General features: G+C 45.4%; 1 protein-coding gene across 6 annotated transcripts in view; it reads right to left on the bottom strand.

The window, feature by feature from the left end:
• Positions 1-17,630, bottom strand: part of ATP8B4 (ATPase phospholipid transporting 8B4 (putative)) — a 4,589,528-nt gene that overhangs the window by 1,689,515 nt on the left and 2,882,383 nt on the right. For all 6 annotated transcript variants that reach the window (XR_013609828.1, XR_013609825.1, XR_013609826.1 and 3 more), the window contains one exon: positions 2,174-2,357. Coding sequence is in view for 2 of the 6 variants with exons in the window: in XM_078684774.1 (XP_078540900.1) it covers positions 2,174-2,357 (184 nt within the window). In the remaining 4 variants the exon portion in view is untranslated. The remainder of the gene's footprint in view (positions 1-2,173; positions 2,358-17,630) is intronic.

The following is a 17,630-nucleotide window of genomic DNA, read 5'->3' as shown; positions in this document are numbered from 1 at the left end:
GCAGATCCTGACGTATACCCAGTTGTGCCTTTAAAGTGAGGAAGACTTCAAAGAAAGCTTTGAAGTGCACAGAGGTCCTCTGTTACAGACCTGGCTCCAGATCAACTACAGGGGACGGAGTGGAAGGGGGGTTATGCAGTCCTTTGTGTGTGGGAAGGTCACAGCCTATTAAGGTGTAAGTGTGAGGTTGGGTCCAGCTCCTCCCTCCCATATCCAAGGAAGGCGCATCAAACTAGACCTCAGCTCCCTTTGTGTGTGGCTGTCTAGAGGGAATACACAAAGCCCAGCTGTCACGTAACTCAGACTGAACGGAGACAAGCAGAAGGCATTAAATGGCTAAAGTAACAAAATACCAACTTTCTAAAAGTGGCATTTTCAGAAGTGCAATATAAAATCCAACTTCACAATAAGTTGTGATTTTAAGTGGTGATTCCTGAGACACCAGACTTAATATGTCTCTTTCTTCACAATTGGGAATTAGACTTAAAAGCTGTAATAAGGTAATCCCAATGTTATCCTAGGGGAGAGATAGACCTTGCAGTAGCGCATATTTGAGTTTTTCACTATAAGGGTATGTAAAACTTGAAAGTACATGTCATACTTTTTAAATACATTGTACTCTGCCTTCTAGGCTATCCAGGGCCGACCCTAGTGGTGACTTATATGTATTAAAAAGGAGGATTTAGGCCTTGCAAATGGTTTTACTTGACAGGTCGGTATGGCAGTTTAAAACTGCACACCCACAGGCTCTGCAGTGGAAGGCCTGAGGCATGGTTAGGTGCTACTGACGTAGGTCGCAGAATGAGTGCTGCAGGCCCACTAATAGCATAAGATTTACTGGCCCCAGGGCGTATGTATTGCACTTTACTGTGGACTTGTAAATAAATTAAATATGCCAATTGGCTATGACCCAATGATACCATGTTTAGAGAAGCAAGAACATGCACTTTAGCACTGCTACGCAGAGGTAAAGTGCTCAGAATCCTACAGGCAACAAAAACGAGGTCAGAAAAAGAGGAGGAGGCAACACGTTTGGGGTGACCCTTCAGAGAGGGCCAGTTTCCAACAATGCTACAACATAATAAACACCAAGCACAACACGTAATACAGAAACAACACAAAAAGACATCCTAATACCAAACAATTGTTGAATTGTACTATTGTGTTCCTGCAATGTTGTTTACGACTACACATTTTGTACATCATTTTGTTGTATAGTGAATTGAGATACATACATTTTATTAATGGTATTTGCCACTGTACTACAATTACAATACAAAGAAGGCTTTGCCATAAATTACACCCTCCTTTAAACATTTTGACTATGATTGGAAAGCACATACAGGACACTAACGGTAATTCTTATTACCGACAACCTGTATAAGTATTACTATTATTTGAATGGTCCAAAAAGGACAGAGGCAAAAAATACATAGTTGTCCTTACTTCATCATTTTATGTATACACCTTTTTTCCCCTAAGGCTAAATCCTCATCCACCTTTGGGATACTATAAATATTATTATTACTATTATTTATTCAGAGCAAGCACAAAAACAGACATTATAAAGAGAACAGAGGGATACTAGCATATACTGGTCTACAGTATGGGTTTACAACAATTTGTGAACGTTTCAGTGGCATTAGATCAGGAAATCCCACAGAACATCACATTCTATTTTGACTAAAATCATCTTCTAAAAGTAGTGAGGCAAAAATACAAATCAGAAAAGTTTGCTTTGAAGAAATAAGCTGGCCTCAAGCATTACTGCCACTATTTGACCTACTAGGAGCTTTTCATTATGTGTATGTAGGCACAGTGCGCACTAGTGTTTTACAACCATATAGCAATTGTTTATAAACCAGTTGTTTTAGCATGGGTGAGGAGTCACAGGTTGGATGTCTGTGGACTCTGGTGCTGTCTCATCTATGCTTGGAGGGCAGATACCATGTGTTTTTAAGATGCAGGTCTTGGATTCACATTAACCATTTTGTTGTTTCTGGGGATTTCCTAGGTTGTTGGATTTCAAACCTTTCAAAAGGGCGAAACAATATATTTGCTAGACTTTGAAAACGGATCACTCTATCTACAAAATCATCAAACAACAAAATTGCTTATTGCAACAAACAGAATCCTTCAAAATGTGTAGATGCACGTGTAAAAGTCTTCTTACTTTTTATCATACTAATATCATTTGCTCCATCTCCAATGGCTAAAGTTATTGCCTTCTTATGTTTCTTGACGAGCTCCACCACCTGAGCTTTTTGTAGTGGGGTGACACGACAACAGATTACTGTTTTACACAAACAGGCGACTTCTAAAAATTCCTTCTCAAAGTTTCCCTCAAGGGCATATGCCTGCAAAATAAATGATTTAGAGTTAGAAAAACTATTTTTGTAACAAAAAAGTATTGTATTTGAAATCGGTCAGATTGTGTTAAAAACATATTGAAAAACATTACAAATCTTGGAATACATACTGAATCTGGAACGTTTTTAATTGACAGAGTTAACAAACTTTTACCATATTTATTGTGTGTCTATTATAGTTTTTTTATTCCATTAGCCAAGAAGATGCTGGTTTCTAAAAAGGAGACGCTCCTTTTAAAGAAGAACAACTGTAAAGCATACGGCACTATCATTCCCTTCACACAAGAAGCCACAGAACAGCAACACCCTCAATTTGGACAATGAGATTCCTTTGAATCTTATAAATTCACTACAAACGCCATAAAAATAGGGTTGTGGGAAATCCTATCTCCCTAAAAGCAGTTTGGTTACATAAAGGAGGGGACATTGCTGAGACACTGAATAAACACATGGGTCTTGATTTAAATCAACTAAACCCAAGAGTTGATTACGTTATAAATAATAACTTTTTAATCATCTTTCATTATTTTTTATTATCCTGCAATCAGCAAGTTTCTAGTAGAACATTGTGACAGATAGTATGCAACCTTAAAACTAGAATTAAGGAAAAGAGAACTACACAATGAGGGCCAAACGCATAATAGACCTGAGAAGCAGCCTTTTAAACAAGCAGATAGGAAAGAACCACATTCCCCGTTATGCTTGCGGGTCGCATAACACACATACATCACGCATGTCCGACTCATGCAAGGGTATGGAACTCCGTCCTTTGCTACAGGTCACAACAGACATGATTAAATACAATTTGAACCACAGACAGACATACCGGAACAAGAGGAGTGTTGGTAAATGTATGGAAAATGGTATCATGGTACCCTTGGCGTGTTAAGAAAGAACGCGTTTGTACTAAATAGAAGGGCGATAAGATCATAAGATAACGTATTTATAATATTTTAACCTTTTAATTAAAAATTGGCAACTTTTAGTTTTAGTGTTAAAACAGTATCCAAATTTACTTTATTCGGCATTTTACAAGAACACCATAAAAGAACAGTTTAAAATAGCAATGATATACATTTTAAAAATAATACAAATGCTATTCCAATTACAGTTCATTTAGCCCCCATCCAACCCCCACATGTTACACATAATTTTGGGGGGGGCTTCCGTCAGCGCATCCCTCTTGTCTCTCTTAATTTGACTGCTAACCTCAAAAAACTTGTTATAGAAAGTAGAGTCAAGGAGTCTTAGGCCATTTGTAAATATAAAAGGGCCACATTTGAATGCCTAAATTTAGTTTTTTTCAGCAGACTAACTAAAAAACAGCACCTGGGCAATGAATAAAAAGGGCATAATAATACAAAATGAAGGGTATCCTGCGGAGATCGTTGATCGCAGCCGCAGGGACCCGTAGGCTCCACTGAACTGGTAAAACCTACCGGATCAGCCAGTAGATGATGTAAAAGGTTGAGCCTAAAACGTATGATTAAAAATCGGTCCTGGGTGTTGTGTATGAGTGCAAGGTAAGGTTCCATTCCTTCACAGGTCCTCACTAAGCCGTAAGCTTTGACTGACTGTTTACTCCATTCCCTCTCTTCTCTAGATGAGACTTTGTAATTAAAAAACAACTCCTTCACTCTGTCCTGATCCCGACCTAGGATTCCAGTCGACTTTAAGAAGAGATCCTTACAACCAATGCTTTTAAAAACGACTTTTATATGCTTCAGCCATGGAATGTTCATTCCCGTCCCTACCCAGGCAGTCCGTGATTATATGCCTGGTCAGCATGGCCTCTGGATTAACCCAGATCTTTCACCATGCTAGCAAGGGCCCAACCTGCACCTTGTCCCCTATAAAAGCTCCACCCAGTTCTTCATTAGCGATGTGAGAGGAAACGCACTCTGGGACTTTGAGGAGCCTTCTCAAATATTTATTCTCCTCGACCTGCAGTTTATCGGAATCGACGAACCCCCAAAGTTCCGCACCATATGCAGCTTTGGGTTAGCAGATTGAGTTATATAAATTCATCATTTGCTTCGGGAACCACCGTCCTAATCTGCGTCCAAAATTCATAATTGCCCCTTTACTAGACACTAACTTATTACAGCGCTCCTAAATTAATGCTTTAAAATTTAAACGACCATCAAATAAAATGCCCAGATACGAGAAGGACTGCACCTTCTCAGACTGTATGCGCCTATTCTATAATTAAACATTTTCCTTGATTTGATCCCTGTCTCCATAACGTACGACTTGGTCAGGTTGGCAGAGAAATCTAAATTATTCATAAAATCCACAAAACCATCTATCAGTCGCTGTAGTCCCAGTGGAGTACGTGCCAACAAGACCGCATCATCTGCATAAGCAGGACGGGGATTGCTCTTCTGCCTACTCTCGGTGAATCCACATTTAAGCTTCTTAGCGCTTGTTCTAGGCCATTTATATACAGGGAAAACAAAAACGGAGCCAAAATACACCCCTGTCGCACACCGCTAGTGCAAATGAAAAGCTCAGTGCTTCCGCCATCTAAATTATACCTGACTTTGGCCGAGGTGGTCCAATGTAGGGCTCTCATAATCTTAATAGGATCTTGGTTTACCCCTAGGTTACTCATTAGGACCCACAACTTCTCCCTATTAACACAGTCAAATGCTGCGGTAAGGTCCATAAAGGCTAGATAGACTGCTTCAATGTTGGCGATGGTGTATTTAGCCACCAGTAAATACAGATTTAAGCATTAATCTGTTGTTGATCTTTTAGCCCTAAATTCATACTGGACGTCAGTAATAATATGTTGTTCCTCAGCCCAATTCACCGGGCGATTTAAAACAGCACACCCAAGCACTTTGGCAGTAACATCTATAAGGGAGATAGGGCGGTAGCACTGGTGACTATCTCTATTCCTCTTTTTAAAGATGGGGACTATTATGGCAGATGACCACGAGCGGGGGAGCCCCGTAGCTATGGCAGCATTTATATCCACCTTACTTAGAAAATGGTCCGGGAGATCCCATCTTGTCCCGCTGCCTTATTTCTAGTAAGACCCAGGATACCAGCAGTGATCTCTTCCAGGGTGAATTCTAGTGTGACATTCCACCTCCCCACTTACTCCTCGTTATCCTGTGCCTCGATCTTCCCCCAATTATAAAGCCCTCTAAAATGCTCCATCCATTGTTCGGGTAGAACATTGGATCCTATCTGCGGGCTATTTACATCTTGGAAACAGGGGTTATTAACTATCTTCCAAAAGGTGGTCATATCTTTCCTTTCGGCAGCTCCTCTCTGGTCCTCCCAGGTTTGGGTTTGGAGTGCACTCTTCCTGCGCTTTACTGCCTGCTTATAAATTAACCTACATTGCATAACCCTGTATTTGTCCCTTGGGTTGATTCTTAGGGCAGCTCTTAGGTTCCTCTGTGCAAGGGAGCACCCTCTATCAAACCATCTGGGATCATTTTTGGGCTTGCCCTGCCCTGTCGTTTGCAAAAGAACATCTATCAGGCCGCCTATTTCCTCAAATGCCTCCACTAAGGATGGTCCTTCCACTGATAAATCTAAACATTCCGCTAAAAGCTGTTTCGCCTCTTTTGCAAAGGACCTATAAAAGCTTTCACCGCTAATCCTTGACCATTTCAAACGCCTGCCCTGATCCGTAACCTTCTCTAAGTTTATCCCAGCCCCCCTCTTTGTGACCCTACTTATGTTTATCTCTGCTACCGACAGAATTAGGGGGTTGTGGTCACTAAAGCCATTCAGCTCTATTGAGAATCCCAATAGCCACTTCTTGAGCAATTGGGACACTAAAATAAAATCAATAAAGGAGCTACAACCCCTTCCTTTAAAAGTAGGGTTAACCAACTCATTAGGCTCAACGGCCAATAGATTCATTGTGTGTTCCAGCATGTGATCTTTCATCACCCTACTCAGGTCCCTGCCCTCCAGCGTGTGCTCGAAGTGTGGTCCCTCCTCCAATCTGCAGGAGGTCCAGTCTTCTTTGATGGGTAACAAGTTTGGGCATAGATGACAATTAAAGTCCCCACTATTAAAAGCATGGGTACCGTTGTACCCAGCTTCTGCTCCATCAGAAAACTTAATCTTTGGTCAAGCTCTCTCGCTCCGGTTCCTCCCGCATTATAGAAATTGACCAAAATTATATTGAGGCCCCTATTTTAAACCAGAGGCCTATCATGTAATCTGAGTTCCATTTTAAATCAACCCAGACCCCTTCCAAACACAAGTCTACAAATATTAGAAGACCTCCCCTCGCTCTTCCGGCCATGGACTTACTTGCCGGAACCCCAAACGATTTATACCCAGCTAGGTGAAAATGAGTGTGGTCTACCTCCCAGGTTTCCTGTACACATATTATTTTGAATTTCTTGATAAATTCCGACCATTCCTGATTTTGGAACTCAGCTGACAGACCTGCTATATTCCAGGATACTAATTCAAAAGAGCTCCCTGGAGGGTTGGGGGGGGCAAATGCCTGTGATAGGCCTATCACTGCTTTGGGAAACCTCAATCCTAGGTGGCCTTGTTTTGCAAGAGGCGAGCTGGATCACATTCAGAGTAACGCATCTTGGATGCTCCTCCACCTGAGGTTTTAAATTTAAAGGAGCCTCATTTAACATATTATCTTGGCCTAATGCCTCTCCCTGTAGTCAGTACACTTCGCTAAAATGTCTTCCCCCTTGTAGTGGGGCATATTTATTGAAAAGTGGGAGTGCTGGCCGCTACCTGACAGCCATATATGTCTCCTCCCCTTGAGGCTGCTGATAGAAACTCGCTCCTCAACCCATCAGCCCCACCTCTCATCCTGCCTGGCTGACCAGTCCTATCCCTGTGTCACTCATTATGCCCAGAATTAGGCAAATGATCTGGTGGTGTATAAAAATTGCTTAGATTCCAAGCCTGGATAGAGGATCGTGGCTGTGTCCGAAAGCCACATCAAACGTGGTCCGCCGCCTTAGGATCTTTAAAATTAATGACAATGCAGTCTCCTGGTATATTTTTTGTCCTACATCCTACCCAGCTCACACTCCTCACAAAAAGAATCTTACACTTTGCATCTCGGGGCAGTGGTCTGTTGTTATTTAGCCAGTGTGTTGTCTTATTTTTTAGTTGGTCATAGGATTCAACTTTGCCGAGTTCCAAATCAGGAACACCAGTCAAAACAGCAACATAAGGTGTACAATCTGGAGGTAAGTCAAGGTGGGGATGCAAGTTCTTTGCCCCGTTCCCATCCCTGTCATTACTACGGCTTGCCCCATGTGTCTCCAAGGGAACTATGCTTCTACCACTCACTATTCCGCCCCTTAATTTATTGGGGCCAGTTAGTTGCACCGCCGGACCCACAGCTGGTGGCACAATGATACTGGGGCAGGCAACAAAGTCCCTTCCTCCCTCCCTCACCGTCTTGTTGCGTGACAACAACTCACTATTTTGTTTTCAATATCTCCCAAAGTAGACATTATCAGTTCTTCCAATTTCTCAAGCCTGCTTTCAATTAATGAAAGTCTTTTCATTAGAAACTCCAATGAAGATGGTATGAGAGCATCTATTTTTAGCCAGAATACTTCCTCAATCTGCGGTAGTCCCGTTACAATGTCGTCCGCATTCGTGGCATTAACTGCAGACGGAGTTTCTTGTGAGACTTCAGTAATTGGAGGGTCAGTATTTGGCGGCTCTTTCTGTTTACTTGGTTTAGAGATCTTAGGCTTCTTTCCCTTTTGCTGTGTACCTCCTCTTGTGCCTCCTCGTTTTCTCTTAGAAGTAGCCCTCTGCGTGTATTCCATAGATAGTGAGGGCTCTTTGTGAACTTCTGCCACGCACGTAATCATGCTCTTAGGTAAATTTGGCAGTGCGCTGCGTGGCAGTGACGTAAAGTTCAAAGAATCTCCATCAGTGTTAGGGGATGCTAAAGTTTGCTGTAGACTTACATTCTCAATCTGGGGGCCAGTGGCAGGAGCAAACTGGCGGTGTCTTTCTGGTGAGCACACATTCATAATGCGCCCAAGAGATGATCGTTTTGAGAACACGGGGTCCATAGAAAGATGTCGCTCCATTTTAGCAATCTCATGGGCAAGCACAGATGTAGCCCTCGTTATAAATTGGTCAAGAGTTCCCGCAACATACCTGATTCAGGCTGCTCTACTTCCTCTCCCCTCCTGTGCTGCCATTTTATTTCACTTTAAAAAATAAGAAAAGAGAAGTAAAATAGAATTGACTCAGATATCAGTCTTTGAGTCCACTTACTGGAACGGCAGGTCAGCCGTTGGTATCAAGGGCCTTAGAGGGGGGCCCAGCCCAGCATCTCTCTGTCTCGAACGGGCTCAAACGGGCCCACCCTAGGCCTGGGCTTTGCCCAGGCACGCCCGCCCGCGTCCCATGCTGCGGAAGGCTAAGCGCATTTTTGTGCGCCTCCTGGCGCTTTCATTCGACGCCACGAGAGAGCGCCCACCTGGAATGCCGGGTCTTGTAGTCCGGGACCGCCCAGGTTGCCACCAGCGGGACGGCTGCAGAAACAGCAGGGCAGCGTGGAAGGCCAGAGAAGAGCGTGCCCGGTAAGTAGGGTCCTTGACAGATGGCCAGCAAGTTTGTGAGTGTTAAAACAGTATATAAAAGTTTTAATATTTTACAAATGAATACCTTAATAATAAAATCATAACATTATAGTTTTAAACTTTTATTAAAAACCATAAACTAATTTACACCCTCCTAAGGAAAATAATGGAGACAGGGACTTGAAATAAAACCTGCATTGGAAATAAGGTTACATGAAATTAAATTATTTAAAATATTGTACTATCTTAGAGCCTGATTTAGATCTTGGCGGACGGGTTACTCTGTCACAACGGTGACGGATAACCCATCTGCCAATATATAAATCCCATAGGTTATAATGGGATTTATATTTACGGCAGACAGGATATCCATCACCGTTGTGACGGACTAACCAGTCTGCAAATATCTCAATCAGGCCCTAAATCAATATCATTTTACATTATAAAATATATAGAAATAAATGATATATATTATTTAATCATAAAATATTTCAACAAACTTTTTAGAATGAATAATGTCATTTTTTATTAAAATGCAATTAAACTACTTTCAATTAATTCTATACATCTTTTAATAATTATTAAAGCAAAGTCATTTTTTATTTTTTATATTCTATGTAGAAATAGATTTTTTTATTTTAAACTACAGAAATTAAATTTAATGTAATGTAATATATTCAAATTAATTAAATATTTAATTTAAAATGTAGGTAATATCTCTTTAACATGTTTTCTTTTGTTTTACATCTGAAAGAAATGTATTAATATTTAACTTACAATATTTTTATTAATTTGTTATTGAATTGAATAAACTCGTTTACTTTTCCCTATGTTTTAGCACAGGGAAATCCACAACTATGGTGAAGTGTGGGGAAAAATAAAAACGTTTTTTGAATAAAAAAAATAAAATAAATATACACTACAATAAAGCTCTGAGTGGTGTAAACCTGAATCTTCGGCACAGTGTCAACATACCTTGGTCGGATAGGTTTGGCATGTCTGTCCCGGTCCTCTGGAGGTTTTCAAAACCAAACATTTCTAATTTGGAGAGGCGGTAGGAGAAACTACTCCAACACAGCCAAGGGTTCCAGGACCTCAGGAAAAGCACTTGGTGGCCAGGTCTCACTCCAGCAGCAGAGTACAGGGCAGGTCCAGTTGGGTAGTTGCAGAAGAGCTCTTTTATAGCTTGTTATTTACCTGTAACTTGAACAGGCGGTCAGCCTTATGTCCCTTGTGTCCACTTCTGTGCCCTGGGTGCAAGGGAGAGCAGGTCCAGTCCTGTAGGGCTCCTGTCAGTGTTTACACTGTAGATTCTTTTTTAATCTTCCTTAGGTTCAAGTTCAAGTTAAAAAAATTGTATAACGCACTACTCACCCAGAGGGTCTCAAGGCGCTTGAGGGAGGGGGGTACTTTACTTATCAAATATCCAGGTTTTTAGTTGTTTTCTGAAGGAGAGGTGGTTCTGTGTAAGGCGGAGGTCGGAGGGGAGAGAATTCCAGGTCTTGGCCGCTAAGTAGGAGAAGGATCTTCCCCCCATGGTGGATCTTTGGATGCGTGGAATAGCGGCTAAGGCTTGATTGGACGATCGTAGTTGGCGGGAGGGGGTGTAAAAGGACAGGCGCATGAGGCATTCGGGTCCTAGGTTGTAGAGGGCTTTGTGTGCGTGGGTGAGGAGACGGAACGTTATTCTCTTGTTGACGGGGAGCCAGTGGAGGTCTTTTAGGTGACCGGAAATGTGAGCATGGCGGGGGATGTCTAGGATGAGTCTGGCTGAGGCGTTCTGGATGCGTTGGAGTTTTTTCTGTAGTTTGGTTGTCGTTCCGGCGTAAAGGGTGTTTCCGTAGTCCAGTCGGCTTGTGACCAGTGCATGGGTGATCGTCTTTCTTGTTTCGGTGGGGATCCAGCGAAAGATTTTTTTGAGCATACGTAGAATGTTGAAGCATGATGATGAGACGGCGTTGACTTGTCTGGTCATCGAGAGGGAGGAGTCCAGGATGAAGCCCAGGTTACGTGCGTGGTCCGTTGGTATGGGTGCGTTTCCCAGGGCCGGTGGCCACCATGAGTCGTTCCAGGCGGAGGGGGATGATCCTAAGATGAGGACTTCCGTTTTGTCCGAGTTCAGTTTTAAACGGCTGTTCTTCATCCACTCGGCTACTTCTTTCATCCCTTCGTGTAGGTTGGTTTTGGCTGTGTTTGGGTCTTTGGTGAGGGAGAGGATCAGCTGGGTGTCGTCTGCGTAGGAGATGATGTTGAGGTTGTGTTGGCGTGCTATGGATGCGAGGGACTCATGTATATGTTGAAGAGGGTTGGACTGAGTGATGATCCTTGTGGTACGGTGCAGATGACTTCGGTGGCCTCTAATCTAAAAGGGTTGAGTCGGACTCTCTGGGTTCTTCCTGCGAGGAATGAGATGATCCAGTCCAATGCTTTTCCTTGTATTCTGACGTTGTTGAGGCGTTGAATAAGGGTGCTATGACAGACTGTGTCGAAGGCTGCGGATAGGTCAAGTAGGATGAGGGCAGCTGTTTCTCCGTTGTCCAGTAGAGTTTGAATGTCGTCTGTTGCTGCGATGAGGGCGGTCTCGGTGCTGTGTTTGGCTCGGAAGCCGGACTGTGAAGGGTCGAGGGATTTGTTGGATTCGAGGAAGGTGGCAAGCTGACTGTCGACGGCTTTCTCAATGACTTTGGCAGGGAATGGGAGGAGCGAAATGGGGCGGTAGTTCTAAAGTTCAGTGGGGTCTGCTGTGGGTTTCTTCAGAAGGGCACTGAGTTCGGCATGTTTCCAGCTTTCCGGGAAGGTAGCGGAGTTGAGGGAGCAGTTGATGACGTCTCGGAGATGGGGTGCGATAATGGAGTCTGCTTTGTTGAAAATGTGGTGGGGACAGGGGTCGGTTGGCGATCCTGAGTGGATGGAGTTCATCAGGCGGATGGTGTCTTCAGTAGTGATTGGGTCCCAGGCGCAAAGGTTGTTGGAGGGGGGTTTTAGTTCGGAGGTGGGTGGGGTGGACTGGTCTCCAAAGTTGTTATGTATGTCAGTGATTTTGTTGTGGAAGAACAAGGCTAGAGAGTCCCAGAGGTTTTGGGAGGGAGTGATGTCGTTGGTGCCGGCGGTGGGGTTGGTAAACTCTTTGACGATGTTGAATAGTTCCTTGCTGTTGTGGGCGTTGTTGTCGAGTCGATCCTTGAGTGCTGATTCCTTGGTGGATCGGATCAGTTGGTGGTGTTTGCGGGTGGCGTTTTTTTGCCAGGCTTTCTCGAGGGTGCGACAGATCCTCTTGGATTTCTTAAGGTCATCATTGAACCAAGGGGCTTTTTTGCTACCTTGCTTGATTTGATGGTTTTTCAAGGGTGCTAATTCGTCAGCGCTGTGGGTGATCCATTGTGTGAGGTTGGTGGCTGCTTGGTTTGGGTCCGATGATTTGGCAGGAGGGTTTTGGTGAAGTGATGTGAGGAGCTGGTCGGTGGTAATTTTGTTCCAGTTTCTGCGGGGAATTGGTTGAGAGTGGTTGTGGGTCGTGGTCTTATTGTAGTTGAAGTGGACGCAGCTGTGGTCCGTCCAGTGGAGAGCTGTGGTGTGATTGAAGGAGATGTGCTTGCTGGAGGTGAAGATTATGTCGAGCGTGTGCCCGGCATAGTGGGTGGGGGTGTCAACGAGTTGTTTGAGTCCGAGATTGGTGAGGTTGTCTAGAAGGGTGGTGGTGTTGCTGTCGTTGTTCTTTTCCAGGTGGAAGTTGAGGTCACCCAGTAGAATGTAGTCCTCGGAGGGGAGGGCGTGTGGGCTGATGAAGTCAGTGATGTCTTCGCTGAATTGTGTGCGGGGTCCTGGTGGTCTGTAGATGAGGGTGCCTCTGAGTGTGGACTTGGGGTTGGTGTGGACCTGGAAGTGAAGGTGTTCGGCAGATGCGAGGTTATCGTCGGAACTGGTCGTGATGCGGATGGTGTTCTTATGGACGATGGCGATGCCTCCTCCTGTTTGGTTGATGCGGTCCTTTCGGATGATCTTCTAGCCGTCCGGGATGGCTATGGCGATGTCGGGTGTTGATGAGGCGTTCATCCAGGTTTCTGTGAGGAAGGCGACGTCCGGCGATGTGGTGTCGAGTAGGTTCCAGAGTTCAATGGCATGTCTGTGGACTGAGCGGGTGTTGAGCAGGATGCACTTCAGGTGGTTAGTGTCGGAGCTCTGTGTGGTGTTTGTGGATTTGGTGTGGGTCCTGATGCAGTCGAGCTTGCAGGAGTGGCAGGTGAAGGGTCCATGGGTGTGTCCAGGGGTGGCTTGGTAGCAGTCTGGGAGACAGCCGGGGTTGAGTGCTGAGAGGGTGGCGTCGTCGTACGTTAAGCGGGTGGATTGGATTTTGTGCGGGCCAGGGGGTCTGACGCTGGGCGCGGTCCAGGCGCGGACGGGCGTAGACGGGCTTACCTTTGGCGCGCATGGGGCGCGTCTGCTGCGCGTGAACGCTGCGCGCAAATGCATCTGTCATAAGTGGATAGTGGAGGGGGCTGAGCGAGGGAGGGGCAGCTGGGAGGCGGGAGCGGGGTGGAGAGCCTGGAGGCGGGAGCGGGGTGGAGAGCACAACAACAAAATGTCAGCAAAACAAAAGCGAAACAGAATGTGGGCAGAGGCACCGGCACAATCAGGTACAGTCCTCCAAATATAGCGCTATTACAGACTTTCAAATATAGCGCTGTTAGATCACACAGGCAACAGAATATAATTAAGCGCGATGTGGGCTATGCGAAAAGCGCTACGATAATTATTAAGGCAATCAAATGCAATATCCGACAATGCGAGGAAGCGCTGTTATACACACTCAGGTATTATACACAATCAGGCAGTCAATACAATTTAGTCAATGCAAGTGGTAAAGGCAGCAATGAGAAGTCAAGCGCTACGATACCACGGGAGCAGGGAGCGAGGTGAGCGACCGTTTCTGAGTGAGTCAGGACGGTCCAGAGGTGTTCTGAGAAGGGAACTGAGAATGCCAGAGTAATGGCTAGCACTAGGTTGTGCGTGGAGTGACTGCTGTCTCCTCCCTAACCAATAGGGTAACATCTTCTAGAGGATACTCTAACCACTTTGGAGCATTCTCAAAAATCCCACAGTGCTGCTCGCTACCTAGATCCAAAATGGTGAAACACTTCTCCCCTTGTTCATAGCCTGTGGGCCCTCCCAAAGGAGATGTCTAAAAGTACCCTTTCCTTAATATGTACTACAAATCCAACTTCACCAGTGAATTAGACGTATAATTAATATTATAAACAGGCCAAGAATTATGTTTCTATCTGTGTCACAGCCAAAGTTAGGATTATTAAATTTAAAAGTGCAGCCCCTTGTCTCTCTAGGAAACAGCCTGCATTGCTGTAGATAAGCTAGCTTTAAGGTGCTAGTCACAGTAAGGATGTTTAACACTAACTATCTACATGTCCTACTTTTAAATCACATGCGCTCTGCCTTATGGGACAAGACGCCTGAATAAGGATTACTTTTTTGACCTGTCCAAATTAGTTATTTTGATAGGTCAATTAACAATTTTCATACTGCTACAGTCAAGCTACAATGTTAGGTGTGAAGCCATGTTTGCACTGCCACTGTACTGGATGGCACAAAAGGTGCTGCAGTCCACTAGCTACATTTAACATACAGGACCTGGGTATGTCCTGTAACATATGCAAGTGACTTATAGGTAAGTTAAATATACCAATTAGGGATATGCCAATTCAACCATGATAAAGGCAGGCACAGGCACTTTACTATAGGTTAGCAGTGGTAAAGCACACAGAGTTCTACAGCCAGCAATAGGAGTATACCACACAAAAGAAGGTAATTTCCTACACCTATCAATCAATCAATTAATCAATCAAGAATTTGTTAGAGGTGACTACTCACCCGTAAGGGTCTTAAGGCACTGGGGTTGGAGGGGTGCAGGTCCCGGGCCATCAAGGAGGGGGTCCGTTGCGAGAGCCAGGTCTGCAGATCTCTTACGAAGATGGGGAGCGATATTGTCTGTCTGAGGAGAAGTAGAAGGGTGTTCCAGGCCTTGGCCGCAAAGAAGGAGAAGGAGCGGCCTCCTGATCTGGTTTTCCGGGTGCGTGGGAATGTGGCGTAGAGGAGCTGGGCTGATCATGGAATTTGAGTTGGCTGTTCAGGTATGCAGGTCCGGTGTTGTGGAGGGCCTTGTGTGCATGGGTGAGCATCTTGAAAGTGACTTTTGCCTCGATGGGAGCCATTGTAGTGTGCGCAGGAGCTGGGAGATGTGGCAGTCTTGTGGCGGCGTTCTGGACTTCTGTAGCTTGCGGGTGAGGTTTTTGTTAATTCCAGAATAGAGTGCGTTGCCATAGACGAGTCTGCTGGTGAAGGTCTTACGTAGGAGGTGGACGGTGTCGAAGCACGAGAATGACACTAAATTGATCTGGTGGTTCATTTTGAGCTCGGAGTCCAGGGTGATTCCCAGGTTGTGTGCTTGGTCCGTGGGGATGGGTAGGGCTGGGGGCCACCTGGTGTCATTCCAGGTATGGGGGGTTGGGCCCATGTTGAGTACTTCCTTCTTGTTGGCGTTGAGTTGTAGGCAGCTGTTTTTTATCCATTTGGCGATGGCTTCCATGCCTTCTCAAAAGTTGTGTCTGGCGGTGTTGGGTTCATTGGATAGGGAGTGGATAAGTTGGGTGTCATCTGCGTATGACACATGGGTTCTGACGATGGGGGCGAGCGGAGCCATGTAGACGCTGAAGAGTGTCGGGCTGAGGGATGAACCCTGAGGGACTCCGCAGGTCGTTGGCATAGGGTCCGAGAGGAAAGTGGGGAGTCTGACCCACTGTGATCTGCAGGAGAGGAAGGAGCTGATCCAGTTGAGGGCCTTGTCCTTGATCCCTGCGTCGTGGAGTCTGCGTATTAGGGTGCAGGGGGAGACTGTGTCAAATGCCACCGAGACCTCGAGGAGGATGAGGGCTACTGTTTCTCCTTTGTATTGTAGGGTGCGGATGTCGTCTGTTGAGGCGAGGAAGGCGGTTTCCTTATTTGGTTTTTCCTGCAGCCGGATTGGGAGGAGTCGAGGATGTTGTGCTCTTCGATGAATGTGGTGAGTTGGCTGTTGATGGCTTTCTCGAAGACTTTCACAGGGAACGGGAGAAGGGAGATGGGTCTGTAGTTTTTGAGGTCGGTGGGGTGTGTCGAGAGTTTCTCCAGGAGGGGCTTGACCTCAGCGTGCTTCCAGTGATCGAGGAACGAGGCGGTCGCCAAGGAGCGGTTGATGGTGTGGCAGAGCATGGGTGCGATGGTGTCGGCTGCTCTGTTGAAAATGTGGTGGGCAGGGGTCTGTGGGGGCCCCAGAGTGGATTGACTTCATTGTCTTCAGTGTGTCTTTGATAGTGAGGGCTGTCCAGCTGTCAATCGTTTGCTTCAGGGTGTTGGGGGTGGGTGTTGGGGTTTCTGTGTGTTGGTTGTCTTCGTCAAAGTTGTTGTAGATGCTCTTGATTTTGTGGTGAAACTTGTCGCAGAGGTCTTGTGAGGGAGGGATGTCAGTCGACTCGCTCGTGGGTTGGGCGAACTCCTTGATGATGTTGAAGAGTTTTTTGCTGTTGTGTGCGTATGTGTAGATTCTGTCTTCAATCGATTTTTCTTTGTTTTTCAGATTTATTTTTATTTTTTATTTATTTATTTGAGTTTTATATAGCGCTGGCTAGACCCGGCGGTATCAGAGAGCTTCACATGAGTTACAAATTTAAAAACAGTGTTGCACAATAACAGCAGTTACAATAACTTAGAATAAAATATAGACATTTCCAAAGGGGTATGTAAGAAGGGGAAAAGGAAACAAGGGGAGGAAAGAGGATCGGGCCAGGAGGAACAGGTAGGGATGGAGGTGCTCTAGGGGGACCAAAAGACAATAAAAAAATTCAATAGGGGGTCAGTAGTCAACACATCCGGAAGCACTGATGAGTTGATGGTGGGCATTGTTAGCAGCTCTGAAGTTGTTGTGGACTTCTGTGGATTTGGTTCTCCTCCAGGTCTTTTTGAGGCGGTGGCAGGTGCATCTGGATTCTCGAAGATCGGTGGTAAACCATCTGGCTTTCTTGGCATAGGTGTTGTTGTTTCTCTAGAGGGGGGCTATGGTGTTGGAGCTGTTGGAGATCCATCTGTGCAGGGTTCGGGCTGCTGTGTTGGGGTCGTCGTTTTCCGTGATGGTTGGGGTGGTGTTGCTGAGTGAAGAGGTAAGCTGGTCGTTGGTAATTCTGGTCCAGTTTCTTCATGGGAGTAGGTGCTGGTGTCTGTTGAGGATGGGTGTTCTGAAAGTGAAATGGACGCATCGGTGGTCCGTCCATGGGAGTTTGGTGGGTGGTGTGGCTGAAGGTGATGGTTTTCCTGTTGTGAAGAGGGGGTCGAGGATGTGTCCTGCTTAATATGTGGGTTCTGTCACAATTTGGAGGAGTCCGGTGTTGTGGAGGTTGTCCAGGAAGGATGTGGTGTTGGGGTCAAGTTGGTTGTCGACGTGGATGTTGAGGTCTCCCAATAGGGTGTAGCTGGTGGATGCAATGGCATGTGGGGAGATAATGTCCGTGATGGTGTTGGTGAACAGTCTGCGGGGTCCATGGGGTCTATAGATGAGGGTTCCTCGGAGGGTGGTGATAGGGTTGGTCTGTATTTTGAAGTATATATGTTCCATCATGTCTGTGGGTTCATCTGGGTGTGTGTTCAGGTGGAGGGTGGA

Source organism: Lissotriton helveticus, chromosome 3_2 (genome assembly GCF_964261635.1).
Source record: "Lissotriton helveticus chromosome 3_2, aLisHel1.1, whole genome shotgun sequence".
NCBI classification, from domain to species: Eukaryota; Metazoa; Chordata; class Amphibia; order Caudata; family Salamandridae; genus Lissotriton; species Lissotriton helveticus.
Note: the sequence above shows the minus strand (reverse complement) of the source record. Positions and strands in the feature narration are given on the sequence as shown.